This window comes from Macrotis lagotis, chromosome 1, assembly GCF_037893015.1.
Source record: "Macrotis lagotis isolate mMagLag1 chromosome 1, bilby.v1.9.chrom.fasta, whole genome shotgun sequence".
In the NCBI taxonomy this organism is placed as follows: Eukaryota; Metazoa; Chordata; class Mammalia; order Peramelemorphia; family Peramelidae; genus Macrotis; species Macrotis lagotis.
This window is the reverse complement of record NC_133658.1, coordinates 707736880-707756516: the sequence shown is the minus strand read 5'-3', so window position 1 is coordinate 707756516 and position 19637 is coordinate 707736880. Positions and strand designations below refer to the sequence as shown.

Below are 19637 nucleotides of genomic sequence, written 5' to 3'. Positions count from 1 at the left end.
GAGCTTTAGTGAGAAATGATGTCTAGTCAGTCACCAAGCATTTACTGAGTACTTATTTTATATCTAGCACTATGCTATGATATAAATGATGTAACAGTAGAGGTATCATAACAATACAATTCTAGACTTGGAATCAGAAAGATCTAAACATAATTCTTAACATAGTTCAGGAACCTAAGACTTTGAGGTAAGTCCTCAAAGTCTTTAGGTTCCTGGACTACAAAATTGGCAGGAAAAAAATGTACGAAGTAATAAGTTGGGGCAAAAAAAGTTTTTTTTTAGTTTTTTTTTTTTGTAAGGCAAATGGGGTTAAGAGTGGCTTGCCCAAGGCCACACAGCGGTAATTATTAAGTGTCTGAGGCCGGATTTGAACTCAGGTACTCCTGACTCCAGGGCCAGTGCTCTATTCACTGCGCCACCTAGCTGCCCCCGGGAAAAAAATTTTAATGATTACTTTTTGCTAATGATAAGATTCACTTTAAAAACCTCAAAGAGAGGCAGCTAGGTGGCGCAGTGGATAGAGCACCGGCCCTGGAGTCAGGAGTACCTGAGTTCAAATCTGGCCTCAGACACTTAATAATTACCTAGCTGTGTGGCCTTGGGCAAGCCACTCTTAACCCCATTTGCCTTGCAAAAACCTAAAAAAAAAAACAAAACCCTAAAAGAATCAAACAAAAGTCAATTAAAAATGGATACATTTAGCAAAGTTGCAGGAAAAAATAAACCCTCATAAATCATTAACATTCCTGTTTGTTACCAACAAAGTTTAACAGGAAAAGCTAAAAAGCAAAATTCCATTCAAAATAACTACAGAAGCTATAAAATATTAGGGGATATATCTAGGAAGATACACACAGAAACTGTATCAAAAAAATGTACGAATGTATGAACTATAAAACAATCCTTGTAGAAGTAAAGACAGAGAGAAACATTAAATGTTCATGTGTAGGTTGAGCTGGTACCAAATCCTTCTAATAATTACTACTTTATTTGATTTCTGATATGAATATTTTTGTCATTTTATTTCATTTTTTAACTACAAATGAATTGTTATCATTTTGTCAAGATGCATAAAATATTCATTTGGATGCTATAACACTGAATAGGAAAATTAATTTATTATATTGGCTCAACTCAATCATAAGCAATCAATATTTCTAAGATTACATTGGTCTGTCAGTATTTCATTTTATTTCTGCAGAACATTTAAAAATGGATTTATTTAAGATATTACATACATTAAAACAAGGATTAATCATTTGACTGAAAGTATTCTTTAAAAATAATAAATTCATCTTTTATGGAGGAACATAACTACTATATGGAATGGGTTAGACCTAAATATATTCCTGATGTGCATTCTTGATTTGAATGAAATTTTGCAAATTTAACATATCTCCTAGGAAGGAACTATAAATTCACAAATGTTAATTTGTGTTCAATATAAATACAACTTAAGTTAAAGACTCTTTCTTGTTAACCAGTGAAAAATTAGATTTCTTATAAGTCTTCAGAACTTACAAAAATCTGTTATAAAATATTCTTCCAAGTTACTTCAAATTTGAGCTGAAGAAGCATTTTTAAATGCCAATGTACTGCTCTTTTTATGTAATTTGTTATTCATGAAAATAAAACAGATTTCCCTGATACTATTTAAGCTCTAATGTAAACATGTATTTTTAAATTGTTAGCTCAGTTTCTAAAGTTTTATCTACAGTGTTAGATATAATTTATATAATTTTCATACTACTAGCTTTTCATTACTTAGAATCGTTGTAAATACATAATTGAATTGTTAGAAATTTTAAACTGGGTGAGAAACCAAATTTTAACATTTCAAAAACACATTTTTTGCATAAGTTAAATCACCTTATGCATCCTTTAACTCTTATCATTTCCATTTAAAAAATATCATATAAAATACTTCAATAAATTCTAACTTTCTATGGGTTACAATATGAAAAATAAAATGAAAGGACATTCTCACATAAATAATAATATTTAATGAGTTTGTATTTATAATACTCTCAGCAGCTGAATAATCATTGGTTCTTATGGCATTTCTTTAAAATGAAGAATAAAGAAATAATAGGTCAGGATTGAGATCCCACTATTTAACATTTATTAATATTAGCATATATTATATAAGCATATATAATGTTAATATTATATTTAATAATAAAAAAGAAAATGAATAAAAGAATCAAATAGCAGTAGAAAAGAACATAAGGAAAGTTTATTTAAAACAACAAAACAACTAACCAGAAATTGGCTGTGAAGAAAAATCACAGCAGGTGATTCCAAGGTCATGTGCTTTTTCACTATGTAAACACCTCATTTTATCATCCCAGACTGTTAAGTCTCCACATGACGATCCTGTGACAAAGATGCTTCCATTAGGAGAAAATGCACAGGCCACCAAGGAACCATCTTTAACACTACCACATCTGAAAGAATTAAAGAATAAAGGAATTTATTTTTTTTAATTTTTTGTTTTGAAAATAACCATAAAGTGTGATAAAGCAAAAATCATAAATGTTAGCTATTATTTTAAAAAATGAGAAAATGGCTATTACTCTTCTTTTATAATGAGAAATAAATTCAATGTATATCCTAAGGGAAAAAAAAGTCTATGATTAAATTGAAACAAGCTCTATTAAAATATGGTGAGAAATTTAACATTATCTCAAATAATGTATTCCTTCACAAGAACAAATTGCCTATGCCCTAATCTAAAGTTGATTTACATTTATCTATTTTATGCAGAGATATGCATTAAATAAAAACAAATATCAAAGTAGGTTACACAAACCAAACACATTAAAATCTATTAAACAGGAAATACAGACATTATATCTTTATCTTCAAAGCAACTACAAAATCTAACTTTAACCATAATAAATATAAATTTATCACATTCACATTATTTTACACATTATTTGTGAGTTAAAGAAAAACACATTTTAAGGCTCCCCAAACTCACATAGCCATTTAGAAACATGAATTATTTTCAATTTACTTCCCCCTAAAACAAATCCATCTTAGAAAAACAATACTGAAGTAAAGTTAAATTATGATAATTATATACTAATTATATCCTTAAAATTATTGAAAATTCAGGGGCAGCTAGGTGGTGCAGTAGATAGAGCACTGGCCCTGGAGTCAGGAGGACTTGAATTCAAAATCAGCCTCAGACACTTTAAAAATGACCTAGCCGTGTGACCTTGGGCAAGTCACTTAACCCCCCACTGCCTTGCAAAAACAAACAAAAAACTGAAAAACAATTTAGTGAAAATTCAACAATTAGTGGAATACCTTATGCAGTGGCTAAATTTACTGTATGCATATCCTCTATATTATCAGATAAAAACTCAAACTAGGAAAACTAAGAGCCAAAGACATGTCATCCTCCCTTTAGTTAAAAAAAGTTTCCTTAAGATATCTTTAACTAAACATCATGACCCATGATTAAAGTATTTTATCATGGGTGTCTTTCATTTCAACTTTTATATAATGTTGTTGAATATTACTTTAAAATAACTACTTTCCTTCATTCTCCCCAAATTAGAGAATAACTGGTACTCCAATCAAGTAATTCAGAAATGATCTGCCAATGTACATAAAAATCTAATAAAAGATGTAGTAATCAGGGCAGCTAGGTGGTGCAATGGACAGAGCACCGGCCCTGGAATCAGGAGTACTTAAGTTCAAATCAGCCTCAGACACTTAATTACCTAGCTGTGTGGCCTTGGGCAAGCCACTTTAACCCCATTTGCCTTGCAAAAAACTTAAAAAAAAATGAAGTAATAACAGCTGCAAAGAGAATGTTCAAATCAGGTTCTCACTTTCTTAAAGGCAAAATGAATAAATGGAAACCTCACAGCTAATAAAATTATCTTTATTTAAACTAAATTTTAAAAAAATACAAAGATTCCTGGTTCTCCCTCTCTGGCCTTCTTCTACACAAAAACTTCCACATAAGCAGCCCTTACCCCATAACTTTTTTTTTATTATTTTTTTAGGTTTTTTGCAAAGCAATGGGGTTAAGTGGTTTGCCCAAGGCCACACGGCTAGGTAATTATTAAGTGTCTGAGGCTAGATTTGAACTCAGGTACTCCTGACTCCAGGGATGGCGCTCTATCCACTGTGCCACCTAGCTGCCCTGCTTACCCCATATCTTAACAAATCCTTGAAGTAATAACAATTTTAAAAACTGTATGTTTTTAAAGTAGAAGAGCAACATTAGAATAGTGGATATTCCAATCTTGGAATCAAAAGAATTGGATTCATGTTTCACAAACACACTGGCTGTGCAACTCTGAATGACTACTTCTATAACCACTCAGTGCCTCTAGAGCATTCTAAGACTACTCTAACTCTAAAAACGGCAGAAAAGTGGGCATTTACATTCATTATCCTTTATGATGAAAGCTCCTTTCTTTATAGGGAATATCTATTCCAATGAAATTCTATTCGAATTTATGTGATATGGTATTTTTATCATCAATAAGTGTTTTATTTTTTTAAGTGAAAATAAAATATTTCTTAGCACAAAGTTTCAGTTTTCCTGGACTTAGTTATCACAGAACTAATTTGAAGGTGTGAAACATTTACTTGTTTTATAACCAAGGAGGACTAAAACATTAAAAGAGATATCAAATAGGAAGAAAATGACAACTAGACCCAAACCCTACATAAAGCTTCTGGTTTTTCCTTTTTTTTTTTTTTAAAGTTTTTGCAAGGCAAATGGGGTTAAAGTGGCTTGTCCAAGGCCACACAGCTAGGTAATTATTGTCTGAGGCCAGATTTTATACTCAGTACTCCTGACTCCAGGGCCGGTGCTCTATCCACTGCGCCACCTAGTCGCCCCTGAAAGCTTCCTTTTTTTCCCCTAATGAATATAAGGTATAAAATATGATCATTCAAATACTTAGACTCATGAAAATATTAAATGCCTAAAAAATTAAAATTTATAAAGTAGGATTGAAGATGGCTAGGGGGAAAAATGGGAAAAGAAGACTAAAAAAAGGTATTATGTGCACTGGAAAAGATTTATTCATATGGAGTTTTCTATAGCAATGTAAGCCCAGGTTCAATCTTATCCCATTCCAATTTACAAATGATAAAGTTTGATTTTTTTTAACGGATATTCTTAATGACAAGCAGTTTTAAAAAATGAAAATAAAATATTTGGAAATAAAGGTGATATAAAAACAAAAGACACTGATAACATTACAAAAAAGTCTTAAATTCTTAGAAGTGTAAAAATCTTAGGATTATACTTGACCATAGTCAAAACCACCATAGCTATGCTGAATCTCTATTTCAGCTTTTTAGATCTTTTGATGGATGGTGATCCTCTCAAGTTTTTCTTTACAATTTCACCAAACTAGGCTTTTTTTATTATTATTAAAAATATCTTATTTCCCTCAATTATATGTAAAAACAATTTTAAAGATTTTTTTTTAAAGTTTTGAGTCTCAAATTCTATCCCCCCTCCTCCTGTCCACTTCCTAAGATAAGCAATCTAAGATAGTTGCAATCAGGTAAAACATGTAACAGATTTTAAAAACACCTCACAACATTTTTTTAAAAATAATTTTCTGATTATTCTTCTAATACAGCAAAAATAAACAAAAGGACTCATACCTAAACAACTTGTATGTCTGCATATTCCAAGAGACTACAGTGCCATCAGCAGCTCCTGACACCAAGTAAGTAGAATCTGGAGAAAATTTGCACACCCTTACAGGGTTGCCACTGGGCTGATTCAACGTTGCCAAAATGTGTCCAGTTTGAGTATTCCATAAGACAGTTGTACCATCTGTTGAACAGGAAGCTAAAATGTGCCCTGAGGGTGAAAAACAGCAGCAGTGGACAGCATATGTGTGACACTTTAGTGGAGAATATGGGAGTTCATTAAAGCCATTTAATGAATAGAGACGAATTGTCTTGTCCAAGGAGCAGGTAGCCAAAAGGGAGGAAGAAAAGGCACAGTAGTTGACATCATCACCATGATCTGCTAGTGTATGAATTAGTGTCACCATGTTTCTTATGTAATTATCCTGCATTTAAAAATAAATAAAAGTTACCTTCTGCTTCATGATGAGATAAATACAATTTCTATCTTTGTCAAAGGAACAAAAGCTAGTTTAAGCATTTCATCTTACATACCTATTTAAGATGGAAGTTGCTATTTCGATTATTTAAGGAATAAGTCATCTTTCTGGAAATAGAGATCAGGATCACCACCAGTGACTTCTTAACTGCCAATTCCAAATGTCTTCTCTTCTTCATCTTCTTTGACCTTTAAAAAAATTCAAAAACATTTAACTATCACTTTCTATGTGCAGAGCAGTGAATAGGCTCAGGGGATGATACAAACCTTATGAGACAAGATCCCTGACTCCCTGAGGCTGGAGATCTTTGATTTAACATATGCATGGATAAATGTAATGTGAGATAATCAAAGTACATAATAGGATTAAAGTTCTATAACTAAATTCAAAAAGGAGTGGAGAGGAAGTAATGTAAATAAAGGAACAGAAACAAAAAAAATGGGGCATGGCAATTAGTCAATTAATATTCTGGGACAGAGATAATTAAAACAGCATTTTCTGATTCATACTGTTTGCTAGAAAAAGTCCTAGAGGGTACAAAAGACTTGCTAATTCTAACCAACTCCAAAGAAAGCCCAAAGGCTGAGAAGAAGCTTTTGCTAGACAAGCTGAGTGAAGAAAATGGCTTCAGTATATAGTCCAGCGTAATTTCATGAATTTTTTCAAAACAAATCAACACAATGGCCATGCCTGACAGGTATGCTTCCTTCTGAACCTAGAGTCTACCTTTGGAGGTTAGTCTCTTATTATGACTGGTCACTGCTCAGAATTTATGGCTTTTCAATATTATACAACTATTTATTTTTAAGCCAAATCCAATGTTATAAAAGTTACATATAAAAGCACTATTAACAAAAGTTTCAAGTGGCAGCAATTATCATTGCAGGAGGAGCTGGTCAGTTACATTTTTGTCTTAACTCTCCCCATAAATCTGCTGTAGACAGGTATACCAGATACCAAAACTAATTTTTCAAATAAAGAACTTGATAAATAACCTTTGTGACATATCCACTCCTCCCCTAGATTTCTACAGTGCTCATTCAGTAGCACGATCTCTGAAACTACAATTGTTTGTGAAATCCTATTAGATAACAACAGTTGAAAGAGGAACAGAATGTCAAAATCAAGAGAATACTGGCTAACAATCTTTTTTTCAAAGTTCAAATGACTATGATCTATTAACCTCCACAAGGTTGGAACTCTTCTCTGAGTTCCCCTGAGCAGGTGGTACCTCCCTAGTGAGTTTGTACTCCCAGTAGCACATTTTCCACTGAGCGCACTCTCCAGTTTCCAGTATACATCAGTATAGCCAAGTTTGCTGATCTCCTGGGAAAAGTACAGTCAAGCTTTATACTGACTTTCCCTAAAAGTGTGGTACTAATATTTAATATGCAACTTTATCTGCCTATTGAATTCATTTATTTTCCCTTTCCTTCTGTAGTTGCTTCCTAGGTGTAACATTTTAACTCAGAGAAACAAACTTGCAACACCAGAGCAGATAATAAAACATTTTTCTGAACCTTCTTATTAGAAGCTTCAAAAGCAAAATATTCTCAAGCTCTTGAAATATAATGCTTTGAATAATAACCTTTTTTTCCCCCGCAAGGCAATAGGGTTAAGTGGCTTGCCCAAGGCCACACAGCTAGAGGATGCATTTGAACTTGGGTCCTCCTGACTCTAGGGCCGGTACTCTATCCCCTGCGACATCCGGCTGCTCCTGAATAATAATGTTAAACAAAACAAGTGCTTTCAAATTAAGTAAACGAATCTAGCCAATAAACTTTTGCTTCGTCCTTTGAGAAGTCTTTTTAAGTAAGTCTCTGTGCATTTTGTGACCCGCTCCCGGGGAGCTCCAGTTTCCCCCGTGAACTGCACCCCAGCCCTAACTGCAGGGCTGGGGTCACGAGGGGGCCGGGGGCTCAGGCTCTGAAGGCCTCACTCGCATCAGTGCGGCTCTGGGGCTCGGGCTTCGGGCCAGGGCGCTTCTGCCCGTGAGCCCTGGGAGGATCCGGCCCGGCCATGACGAATCAGAGGAGGGCCCGGAGCGGGAGGGGTGCGCGCACCGGGCCGGCCAGAGCCCGGGCCGGCCAGAGCCCGGGCCGGCCAGAGCCCGGGCCGGCCAGAGCCCGGGCCGGCCAGAGCCCGGGCCGGCCAGAGCCCGGGCCGGCCAGAGCCCGGGCCGGCCAGAGCCCGGGCCGGCCAGAGCCCGGGCCGGCCGGCCAGAGCCCGGGCCGGCGTGAGCGTGAGCAAGACCCGCCATCAGATCCGGCCCCGGGCACAGCTCGGGCCTGGCCAAGGCACCTGGACCGCCGGCGCGGTTCCTTCCCGCTAAGATGGGGAGGGGGGTCTGTGAAGATCAAAGCCAAGGGCTGGCAGGGAACAAGGGCAATCCTCAACCAGCCCGGCCCGCCCCCGCCCAGGCGCGGAAGAGGGAAGGGAAGCCGGGTTTTCCCGCCAAGTTCGTGGGGCGAGCAGGCCCTGGGGCGCCCCGGTTCCTCCGCGGCCCAGAGCGCCTGGCCGGCCCGGCTCCCGGGCGCCCGCCGAGGTGACAGGCGGCGGCCGGGGGGGCCGCGGGGCCGGAGGCCGGGGGAACCGCGCCTCCCGCGAGGGGCCCCGGCGGAGCGGGGCCGGGAGCACCCCCCGCGGCCCGGCTTCCCACCTGTCAGGACGGCGACGACGGGGGCCGGGCCGGGGCCGCTTCGCAGCTGCTGTCCGGTCCGCCGGCCACGGGCAGGCCCCTGCCGCGTCGGACACTGCCCGGGCGGCGCCGCGCACGGGCCCCGCCCTCAGGTGCCGCTCCGCGGGAGCCCAGCTGCGTCACGCGGGCAGCACAGGTGAAGCAGCAGCGGGCGAGGGAGGGCAGTGCCCGCCGCCCGCCCAGGAGCCGCCGCCGCGCATGCGCGCGGGCCGGGCGGAGGCGCCAATGCCGAGTGTTGGAGGAAGGAGGGAAAGAGAAAAAGAGCTTTTTACAGAACCCCCTGAAACTGGTTCTTCGAGGTGAAATGAGACTCCCCGACACCGTTCCTCCACCCAGAGACGACTGCCCGGGATCTCTCCGCTAGCTTGTGTCAGAGCTGGAAATAAAATCAGATCTTCCGGTTTCTCACTACTAAGCCACGTTCCTGCTCTTTGGGTGATTTTTTTTTCCATTAAAGATTTTAATAATTTTGAGTTTTACAATTTTTCGCCGGATTTTACTTCCCTCCCCCCACTCCCCACAGAAGGCAATTTGCAAGTCGTTACATTGTTTCCATGGTCTACATTGATCCAGATTGAGTGTGGTGAGAGAGAAACAAAGTATAAGAGCTAGCAAGATCAGACAATAAGATACCAGGTTTGTTTTTTTTTCTAAATTAAAGGAAATAGTGCTTGGACTTTGTTCAAACTCCACAGTTGTTTCTCTGGATACAGATGATATTTTCCATTGCAGACAGCCCCAAATTGTCCCTGATTGTTGCATTGCTGAGGTTGATCATCGCAGTAATCGGAGTGTCTAATGTGTATACCGTCCTACTTCAATTTAGAAACAATTGAAACTACTATAAACATAAATCTAATCTATTCAGATTTCTATTTTTTCTACAGTATCTTGTGTAATGTTTGACTTCATTTTTTAGAAATATCTTTACTTGACACACTATCATCCCCTCGGGTTAGTCCCCTTGCTCTATTTCCTTTCATAGTTGACCCACTTTGCTTCCTAGATCATTCTTCTCTCTGGGTTTTCCCATTTAACTTGTTTCACAATTTCTCAATTTCCTTTCCTGTGGAATCATCCATAATTCACCTCTCTACTGTAGGGCTAAACTTTATTTGTTCATTTGTTTTGGTTTTTTTTGCAAGGCAAATGGGGTTAGGTGACTTGCCCAAGTCCACACAGCTAGGCAATTAGTAAGTGTCTGAGGTCAGATTTGAACTCAGGTACTCCTGAGTCCAGGGTCAGTGCTCTATCCACTGCCACCTAGCTACCCCCTTGTTCATTTGTCTTTAGTTGTGTCTGATTCTTCATGACTCCATTTGGAGTTTTCTTGTCAAAGTCACTGGATTGATTTACCATTTCCTTCTCTAGATCATTTTATAAATGAGGAAACTGAGTCAAACGATGTTATAAGGACTCGCCCAGGGTCATACAGCTACTAAGTGTCTAAGGCCAGATGTGATGAACTCATAAGGTTGAGTCTTTCTGATTCTAGGACCAGCACTGTAAATCTAGGCCTTACATCAGCTCCCATAAGGATCAGTTTTCTCAATGAACATGATTCTCTAGCCTTAGCCCTGCCTCCCTTCTAGTACCCCCCCATCATCAACTATTTTTTGGGTATTCTGATGCCCTGGAAGCATCTCAAATTCAAAATGTTCAAGATAAAACTCATTATATTTTCTTTTTTTCCTGTTTTTAATTAAAGATTTATTTGAGTTTTACAACCCCCCCATCTTACTTCCTTCCCCCCACCCCCCACAGAAAGCAATTTGTCAGTCTTTACACTGTTTCCATGTTGTACATTGATCCAAATAAACTCATTATATTTTCTGAGAAACCCATCTGTCTTCCAGACTTTCCTTCTGACACAGGCATATTTCAGTGTACTCCACCTTTTGGAAGCTCTAGTTTCATGTAAATATCAACTTATACTCTTTCCTAGATGAGACCCTTCTCCATTCTCCAAGGCCCCCTCCCCTAAATTTCGTGAAATATTCATTTCATGCATATTTCTCCAGGTCAAAAGTAAGTTCTATGAGGTCAGGGACTTCCTTTTTGTCATTTTTTTTGGTCATTTTTGCACCTATTACAGTACACATAGCAGAAGCTTAATAAATGCTTGCATGTTGAATGATTCCTGGTAAAATAAAAATGAAATATCACTTCTCATTTGCTTGTATCACCTTTTTCTAAAAAGTAAAAGTGAAATAACAAAGAAAAACCTCAACAAAAATTATTTGTTCGATTCTATTCTGAGTCACACAACTTTTTTTTTTCCCTGTGAAGGAACAAACTATGTTTAAAAGTAGGATTTAACCTAGGGGAAACTAAATTATATGCCCCAAAAGGTAGCCCAAGTTGTTTAATTGGAAAATTAGAGGAAAAATTTTGGAAGTCAGCAGTAATGGAGGAGGTGGGGACAAGGAGTGGGGAAGAAAAAGAAGAAATATTTTAAATTTGAGTTGATCTTCATAAAGTATCAGAAAGAGAAAGAAGCTAAAGACTTTGGGGGGGGCATAGGAAGCCTTACTAATCCTGAAATAAATATGCCAAGAATTCATTAAAAACTACTGATTTATGTGATTATTTTCTTTTTATAAAAATTTTTATCCATATTATTTCATTATTCAGTGAACATATACTCCATAAGAGTATTATTAGAGAAAAGAAATACTTTTGCAATTTTCCTCAGTGGACCACATCTGTACTTGTACACAATACATGATTTCACTATATGTATTTGTTCATTATGAAAAGAATTTAAGATAATTACCCTATAGCAACAATATTGTAGAAAATGACCAATTTTTACATATTTCAGATCTCTGATGAATTCAGTGACCAACTATTCCAGAGGACCAATAAAGAATACTATCCAGAAGTGACAGTCTAAATATGGAGAATGAAACATTTTTTTGATAAGAGAATCTGTGAATTATTTTGCTTAATTATTTAAATGTATTGGTTCCAAGGGTCTCTTGATGCATATGTCAAAATAATTTAAAGTTATTTGAAAGATGGAACATAATATTGTTCAATTAACACAATAATAAACATCAGATATAAAATAGGGAGATATAACTTTACCAAAAGATTTCCTGTAGATGTGGGGTCTTCCAGTTGTTTGTGAGGACATTATGCTGGTTGCATAAGCCCACGAAATTTGCAGAGCTTCTTAGATGAAATCTATAGCTATTCTAAAGAGTTTGACTCTACTATCCACATTGAAGAATCAAGTGAATAAGGACTGTATTACTTAGATTAAGACTTGCATTTTCACCAGCAATTTATAGTCCTTGTCCTGGTTTATAAGTTTGTGTTTGTACATATCTGGGACAGATACTAAAATAGTGACTTGAACATATAATTATGTAAGGGGAAAAAGATCTGGATTGCATTCAGAAAATAAAGATCTTTTAATGACTCTCATCTTCTCTAAGGTTCAAAAATAATGTGAAATTAAAGTGACAATGTTTGGTTTCAAAAAAGAAATAATAATGGACTTTCCTCATAAGGATTGGATGTCTGAAAGGAGATGAGAAGTCTATATTGGGAAATAAAAATAACTAGAGATATTAAAAATTCTCTTTAAAAGAAGTTAAAATTTTTTATGTTAGTGTCTGGCTGATAGTATATGAATTTTTTTCATCAATATTTCTTTTAATACATTAAAAAACTGACATTCTTTGACATTCTTTTTAAATTTTGAGTTTCCTCTCACCCCTCCCCACTCACTGAGAAGGCAAGCTATGTATCAATTATACATGTGAAATCATCTAAAACTTTTCTGTATTAGCCATTTTTTAAAAAAAGAAGCAAGAGAAATAGAGTGAAAAAATTATACTTCAATTTGCACTCAGTTCATCAGTTCCTTCTTTAGGAATTGATAGCACTTTTTTCATCTTGAATCCTTTGGAATTGTCTTGAATCATTTATAGTAGCCAGATCTTTGACAGTTGATCACCATTACATTGCTATTACTATGAGCAATGATTTCCTAGTTTTTCTGACTTCACTTTGCATCAGTTCACATAGATCTTGCCATGTTTTTCTGAAATCACTTCCCTTGTCATTTCCCATAGCACAATGGTGCTCCATCACAATCATATACCACAGCTTGTTCAGCTATTTCCCAAATGATAAATATCTCCTTGAATTTTTAATCTTTTGTTACTGTCAAGAGTTGTTATAAATATTTTTGTATATATAGTTCCTTTTCCTTGTTTTTCAATCTCTTTATGATTAAAAACCTAGTAGTAGTAGTAGTAGTAGTAGTAGTAGTAGTAGTAGTAGTAGTAGTAGTAGTAGTTTTAGTAGTAGTAGTAATATTGCTGGGTAAAAATTTTACAGTCCTTTGGACCTAATTCCCAATTGTTCTTCAGAATAGTTGTACCTGTTTTCCCTTCATCCCTTTCAGCCTGTCATTTCTGCTAGGTTTGAGGTGGTTCCTCAGAGTTGCATTAATTTGCATTTCTCTAATCAATTGTTATTTAGATTTCCTATATGATTCAATATAGCTTGTATTTCTCTTTTGAAAACTGTTCATATCTTTTGACCATTTATCAGTTGAAGAATAGCTCTTTTTATAAATTTGACTACTCTATACACAGTTTATATTTGAGAAATGAGGCCTTAATAAAAGAAACTTCCTGGGAAAATTTTGTATCTTACTTCATTCTTTCCATTTTATTATTTCTTTCTGACTCATGGAGTCATTAGCTTTACTTGCTTATTAGTTCTAATTTTTGAGGAATTCTTTTCTTTAGTGAAATTTCTCTTTTTTTCATTAATCAATTCTGTTTTTTAAGATGTTTTGCCTTCAGTAAATTTTGTGCCTTCTTTTCTATTTGATGTATTCTGCTTTTCAAGAAGTTCTTCAATGAATTTTTTATACCTTTTTAAAAAACTATTGTTGTTCAGTCATTTTTCAATTGTACACCTCTTTTTGACTTCATTTGGTGTTTTCTTGGCAGAGATTTTGGAATGGTTTGCCATTTGTTCTCAGCTTATTTTGCAGATGAGAAAACTGAGACAACCTATTTATGGTCACAAAACTATCTGAAATCAGATTTGAACTCAGGAACTTCCTGATTCCATGACCAGCACTTCATTACTCTCCCAGCTAACTACTTTTAGCATTAAGCCAATTCTATTTTTTTAAAGTTATCTATTCAATTCTGCTTTTTAAGGTGTTCTTTTATTCATTATTTTTTGGTGCCTCTTCTACCAAGCTTTAAATTTTCTTTATGTAATTTTCTTACATCACTCACATTTCTTTTCCCAATTTTCCCTCCACTTCTCTAATCTTTTTAACACTTTCAGGAATCTATAAGTTGGATCCAGTTAGCATTTTTCTTTGGGGCTTTGTAACTGATTTCACATTTTTGTCTTCTTTTGTGTATTGATTTTCCCTGCCACCATCACAGCTTTTCATGATCAAATTCTTCTTTTATTGCTTGCTTATTATTCCAGTCTATTTCTTGATTTTGAACTTTATGTTAAAGTTGGATTCTGCTCACCTAGTATATGGAACCACTATCCCAAGCTTCAGGCTTTTTCATGCAGCTGTTTTCAGAGCTAGTTCTAGGGTTCTTCAAGTTTTTGGTGCCTACAAGTTGGTGTTATGTGGTTCTTGGTAAGGGTACGGCATGAACTTATGGGAAGACAAATCACAAAATGGGCAAAATTGAATAGATTTACATCAGTGTTGCTGAAAAATACTCAAATCATTAAATACAGGGATTCATTTGACTATTCAGTTTACTGTATTAGAATAGATATTTTTAATGTGTAATTATTTCAAAATATTACCATGTATTATTTTAAAGTATAATTTTTAAAAGTCTAAAAAAGCACAGTAGCTTGAATTAATAGGTTTGCCATCATGCCCTTAACATTTTGTATTAACAAAAAAGACTTTATGAGTTCATTGAGAATAGAGGTTTTCAGATAAACAGATGATCTACATAATCTTAGCTACTTAGAAGTTGTATATAAAAAAAAGGAAAAAAGTTGTATGGCTATTTGGTATTATAACCATCTAACTCAAAGACCAGGCACATAATTGCCGACAACTTAGAAGAAGCTGTCATTTAGTTAGCCATTTCAGAACTTCTATTCCTAGAGCCTAATACCAAACAACTTTTTGAAATGTCTTAAACTTATATCATTGAAAGCAAGCTTGAGAGCATTTGAAAAAGATTGCTCATGCATTGTCTAATTGATGAATGTTTGGAAAGATATAATAGACTTAATAACTATATGAAATATATTCCAAATAATAATTAGATATATGAAAATTAAAGCAACTCTCACACCCATTAGAACAACTAAGTGAACAAAAGAGGAAAATGTTGAAGGAGCTATGAAAAAAACAGGCAAGTTGAAAGAGTTGTGAATTGACCCAGAAATTTTGGAAAGTAATTTGTTATTGTGCTCTGACAATCACCAAACTGTGCATAATCTTTGCCTAAGTTATACTGCTGCTAGGCATATACCTCAAAGAGATAAAAAAAAGAGGAAAAGACATGTACAAAAAAATCTATAGCAGCCCTTGTGCTGGCAAAGAACTGGAAACCAAAAGGATTTCTATCACTTGGGGATTTAATGAAGAAATTATATCAATGTATCCAAATATTATTATACTATAGAAATTATGAAAGTTTCATAGAAGCCTGCAAAAACTTTTATGAATTGATACAGAATGCAATGAGTAGAATCAGAACAGTTTATATAATAACATTGCAAAGATAAGTAGCCTTTTAAGAACCAAGATTAATACAATAACAACTAACTATAATTACATAGAAGTAATGAGAAACCCTGCTATGAACTTCTTGATAGATGATCAACTTTGAATGCAGAAAGAGACTTTTTTAGCATTGTAAATGCTGATACTTGTTATGTTTGACTGCATAGTGAAACGGTGTGGTGTTTATTTTGTTCTGCTTTGATTTTTCTTTTTTGCAATGAGGGAAGTGTTAGGAGGGAGAGAAAAAAGATTTCTGTCAATGAAACTTTTAAAACTTGATTTCTGTTCTAGTGTAACTTTCTGCTTTGTACACAACTTCCCCATCAATCAGAGCCCTTAGTAGTTGAAATCATTCCATTGCAGGCACATGCAGAGTTCAATCATTATAAGATATTTAGTTGAGAAATCATCCCCTAGGAAAAAGTTCTCATCTTCAAAAACTATGTAAAATTAAGTCCTGTATATTTTCTTTGCATCCTTAACTGCATAAATATAGTCTCCACAAATCTCCTCAGATGCACACATGTAGGTATACATCATAAAATTACTGGCATGTAGGGTAGCCAAAGGAAATTATTCTAAATGCATATTATATAATATATACTGGAGTATATTCAAGTTGCAGGTAGTTGATCAGACTCATAGCATATAGATCACATGCAGAAACTTAATTGTTGATTCCATATAAGTAATATGACATTTAAAATTTTTTATATTTATTGATCCAGATTTGTGATTTCATTATTACTGCATATGAAATGCTAGGTAAAGAAACACTTTTAACTTCATATAAATCAGCACTTGTGTAGGGCATTGAATTGCCCTATACCAAATGATTTGCCCAGGTTCAAAATCACCCAGATGCTTTAATTTTATGACTAGTTTATCATTCACTGCTTCAAATTGCCAAAAGTTGCATGCTGCTGCCAAATTCAAAGGTGACATGAAATTGATAATACATGTAATCCCATTCTGATTGCTTAGTTTGCCAAATACAGAGAGCATAAGCAATATATATCATTTGAAGTTACACAGTATATATATATATATATATATATATATATATATATATTACATCAATGGGAAATAGCTAGCTTCCATGAGTAACCTACTTATCCATAACCTTTGGATATAACTGTTCTCCATAACCTTCATCTATCAGATACCTGATCACTAGCTAGACAGATGGTTGTGTCACTTTTGTGGTAACCCTATTATTTCTTTACCCTCAGACCCTTTGTACTCTGTCATCATAATCCTGGGTTCATAGGTCTATTTTATTGCTGTCTCCAGTATGTCTTTGGAGCCTCTATAGTAACATTGGGCTTGAGAGGAATCTCTGTGGATTCATTCTTCATTATTTGAGCACAGATGATCATCAGGCTAGGTCAGCCTTGGCAGGTTTGGCAGACTATCAATAAGATAGTAATCTGCATTTCCTCTTCTTTTGAAACATGCTCTGATTTCTCTCTATAAGTCCTTATCTGGTTCAGATTGGACACCTGTATCAGCACTTCTCAGAGTTGTCTTAGACAAATATGTATCAGGCCATCTCAGAAGCCAGGAAAGTTAATTTCCTTATTAGCAGTAATTGTCACTAGACTTCCAAGAGCAAATAGATGAGGATGTAGCTGATGCTTCAAAATTTATGTCTTTTGGTAACATGACCAGACTCTCAGCTATACTTTTATGAGCAGCCCAATTCTTTTTGTCACCAACTGTTTGCCTCTTTTACCAACAGTTTAGTCATAATATCTAGAGAATAGGGAATTTTATCTTCTCTGGTCTTGCATGCAGAGTTCATAGTTGGTCAATGCCACCATTATTTCTAGCCAACAGGATCCAGTTTAGCTCTTATCAAAATATGAGTATTGGAATAATATAAAATCTTTCCAAACTTGAAATTGACTTTTATGCCTTCTCAGAACTTGTCCTATGCAGTATACTTCAAAGCCAAGAAGTTCAATTATGGGATTTTCTCCCTTAAATTTATCAGTGGCCTTCATAAGATGTTAAACTCATAAGTCAGTAAGGGAATTCAGATAGAGTCTGATAAGAGGATTATTATCTTCCTATTCCTGAACATTATTTTGGTGGGCTACTATTTCACCATATTGATTAATCTTGAGCTTGTAGCCATTTTTCTTGTTTTTTTGCAAGGCAACGGGCTTAAGTGACTTGCCCAAGGTCACACATTTAAGTAATTAGCATGTGTCTGCAATTGGATTTGAACTCAGATCCTCCTGACTCCATGGCTGGTGCTCTATTCACTGCACCACCAAGCTTCCCCATGCTTGTAGCCATTTTCAAAGGAATTGTTTAGTCACACCTGTCCCCAAAACGCTTCAGAGGCCCCAGGTGCAAATACATTATATAATTTAAGGTAAATTACTTATTCTATCTGATCCTATTTCCTTATCTCTAAAATTAGGTCATTTGACCACTGTGGATCTAAGATTTTTACACTATCATTTAAGCTTCACTTTCTTGGATTTGGACTAGTTTTCTGGGTTTATATTTTTTAATCTTAACTTTGTAATCAAATTATTCAGTTAAATCAACCAACAGTTAAGCATTGTGGTTGGTAGAGCTGGATAACCAAAAGTTTCTGCCCTCTAGCAATTTACTTTTGGGGATACAACTTTTTTAAAATTCAGCAGTCTGGAGGGAGACACTAGAAACTTTTAAGATTAGGAAGAAGCTTTATAGACGATTTTTTGGGCTGGTCTAGGAAAGACATCAGCTATTTATTTCAGTTGACTACATTCCAGACAAGGGAGAACCTATATAAGAGATGAAGTATCATTTTTATGAAATGAGAAGCCTCATTTGACTGGATCATAGTATGTATAAAAGGGAGTTATATACAGTAAGAGTAGAAAGGTAGCTTTGAGACAGATTATGAAGTGATTTAAATGCCAAACACAACCATCTATATTTGATCCTGCAGGCAATCAGGAATTTATTGAGCAGGTGAATATCACACAGCTGTTCATGTTATCCCCAGTAAGCTGACCCTATGGTCAGAGACTTGAGGCAGGCATTCCAATTAGGCAGCTTTTGTAATGCAGTGGAAGAAAGTTGGTCTCTGTTTGAGAGGTTGTTGTAGAGAGCAAATATATGGAAAAGATGTTGTAAAATATAAAAACCCTTAAAATATATAAAAAGGTGAAATTGGTAAAGCATGGAAAATGAATGGATATGTGAGATATAGGGGAATGAATAGAAGATGACAATTTTAAGTCTTGACTATCAGATTAATAGTGGTACCTTCAACAGAAAAAGGTAAATTTGGAAGACAGGTGAATTTAGAACATAGTTTGACAGCGACATGTTTACAAGACATCCAGTTTGAAATTTTCATTGGGCCTCAGGAAGAGAGACTGGTTCTGGATATTTAGTTCTGGATATTTAGTTCTGGAGTCATTTACATAAAGCTGTTAAACAGAAGATCTGAGGAGGTAACCAAGCGAAACGTTGTAAAGAGAAGACATACCTAAGGTAAAGTGCCTTAAAGGACACATCTACAGTAGCAGCATGGGACAGTAGAGTATTTCCTCTGGTCACAGGACCTGGGTTCATATCCCTGATTAAGGACTCTGTGACCTTGCACACCTCAGGCTCTTTGGATCTTTATCTGTAAAATGAGGGGTTGGATTAGATGGTCAATGAAGCGACTCTAGATCTCATGCTTCTATAATCAAGATCCTTTCAAAATTCAGAAAAATTCATGTTTTTAGCTTTGTGTCACCTGAAGATTAAGTTTAGTAACTTTTTAATCCAAGTCACTGATATTAAAACAACAAAGGGTTAATGAATCCCTGGGTTACCTCCTTCCAGGATGACACTGGACCATTGTTTCTGACTTTCTTGCTACTTTTGCTTCAATTAGTTCAAAATTCATCTTTTGACTACAAGAATTGCCCCTACATCAAACAATCCGGTTAAATCTAAGTATTTTCCCCGGTCTAGTGGTCTTATACTCAAATGAACCTAGGATCTCATCAATTTGTGTATCAATTTGTAAGTCCCATCAGTGCCTCCCATCCATGCCTGCCCATTCCAT

At 36.0% G+C, this 19637-nt stretch overlaps 1 protein-coding gene across 8 annotated transcripts in view; it reads right to left on the bottom strand.

The window, feature by feature from the left end:
- WDSUB1 (WD repeat, sterile alpha motif and U-box domain containing 1) overlaps nt 1-9001 on the bottom strand; it is a 63825-nt gene extending 54824 nt beyond the window's left edge. For 4 of the 8 annotated variants that reach the window (XR_012474288.1, XM_074215920.1, XM_074215917.1 and 1 more), the window contains exons 1-4: nt 8779-9001; nt 6175-6307; nt 5650-6065; nt 2263-2447 (exon numbers count right to left, since the gene is read on the bottom strand). Coding sequence is in view for 6 of the 8 variants with exons in the window: in XM_074215920.1 (XP_074072021.1) it covers nt 2263-2447; nt 5650-6047 (583 nt within the window). In the remaining 2 variants the exon portion in view is untranslated. Of the gene's footprint in view, nt 1-2262; nt 2448-5649; nt 6066-6174; nt 6308-7707; nt 7837-8778 lie in introns of all 8 variants that reach the window. The other 4 variants (XM_074215921.1, XM_074215922.1, XM_074215918.1 and 1 more) reach the window with 3 other exon arrangements.
- Nucleotides 9002-19637: the final 10636 nt, after the last annotated feature.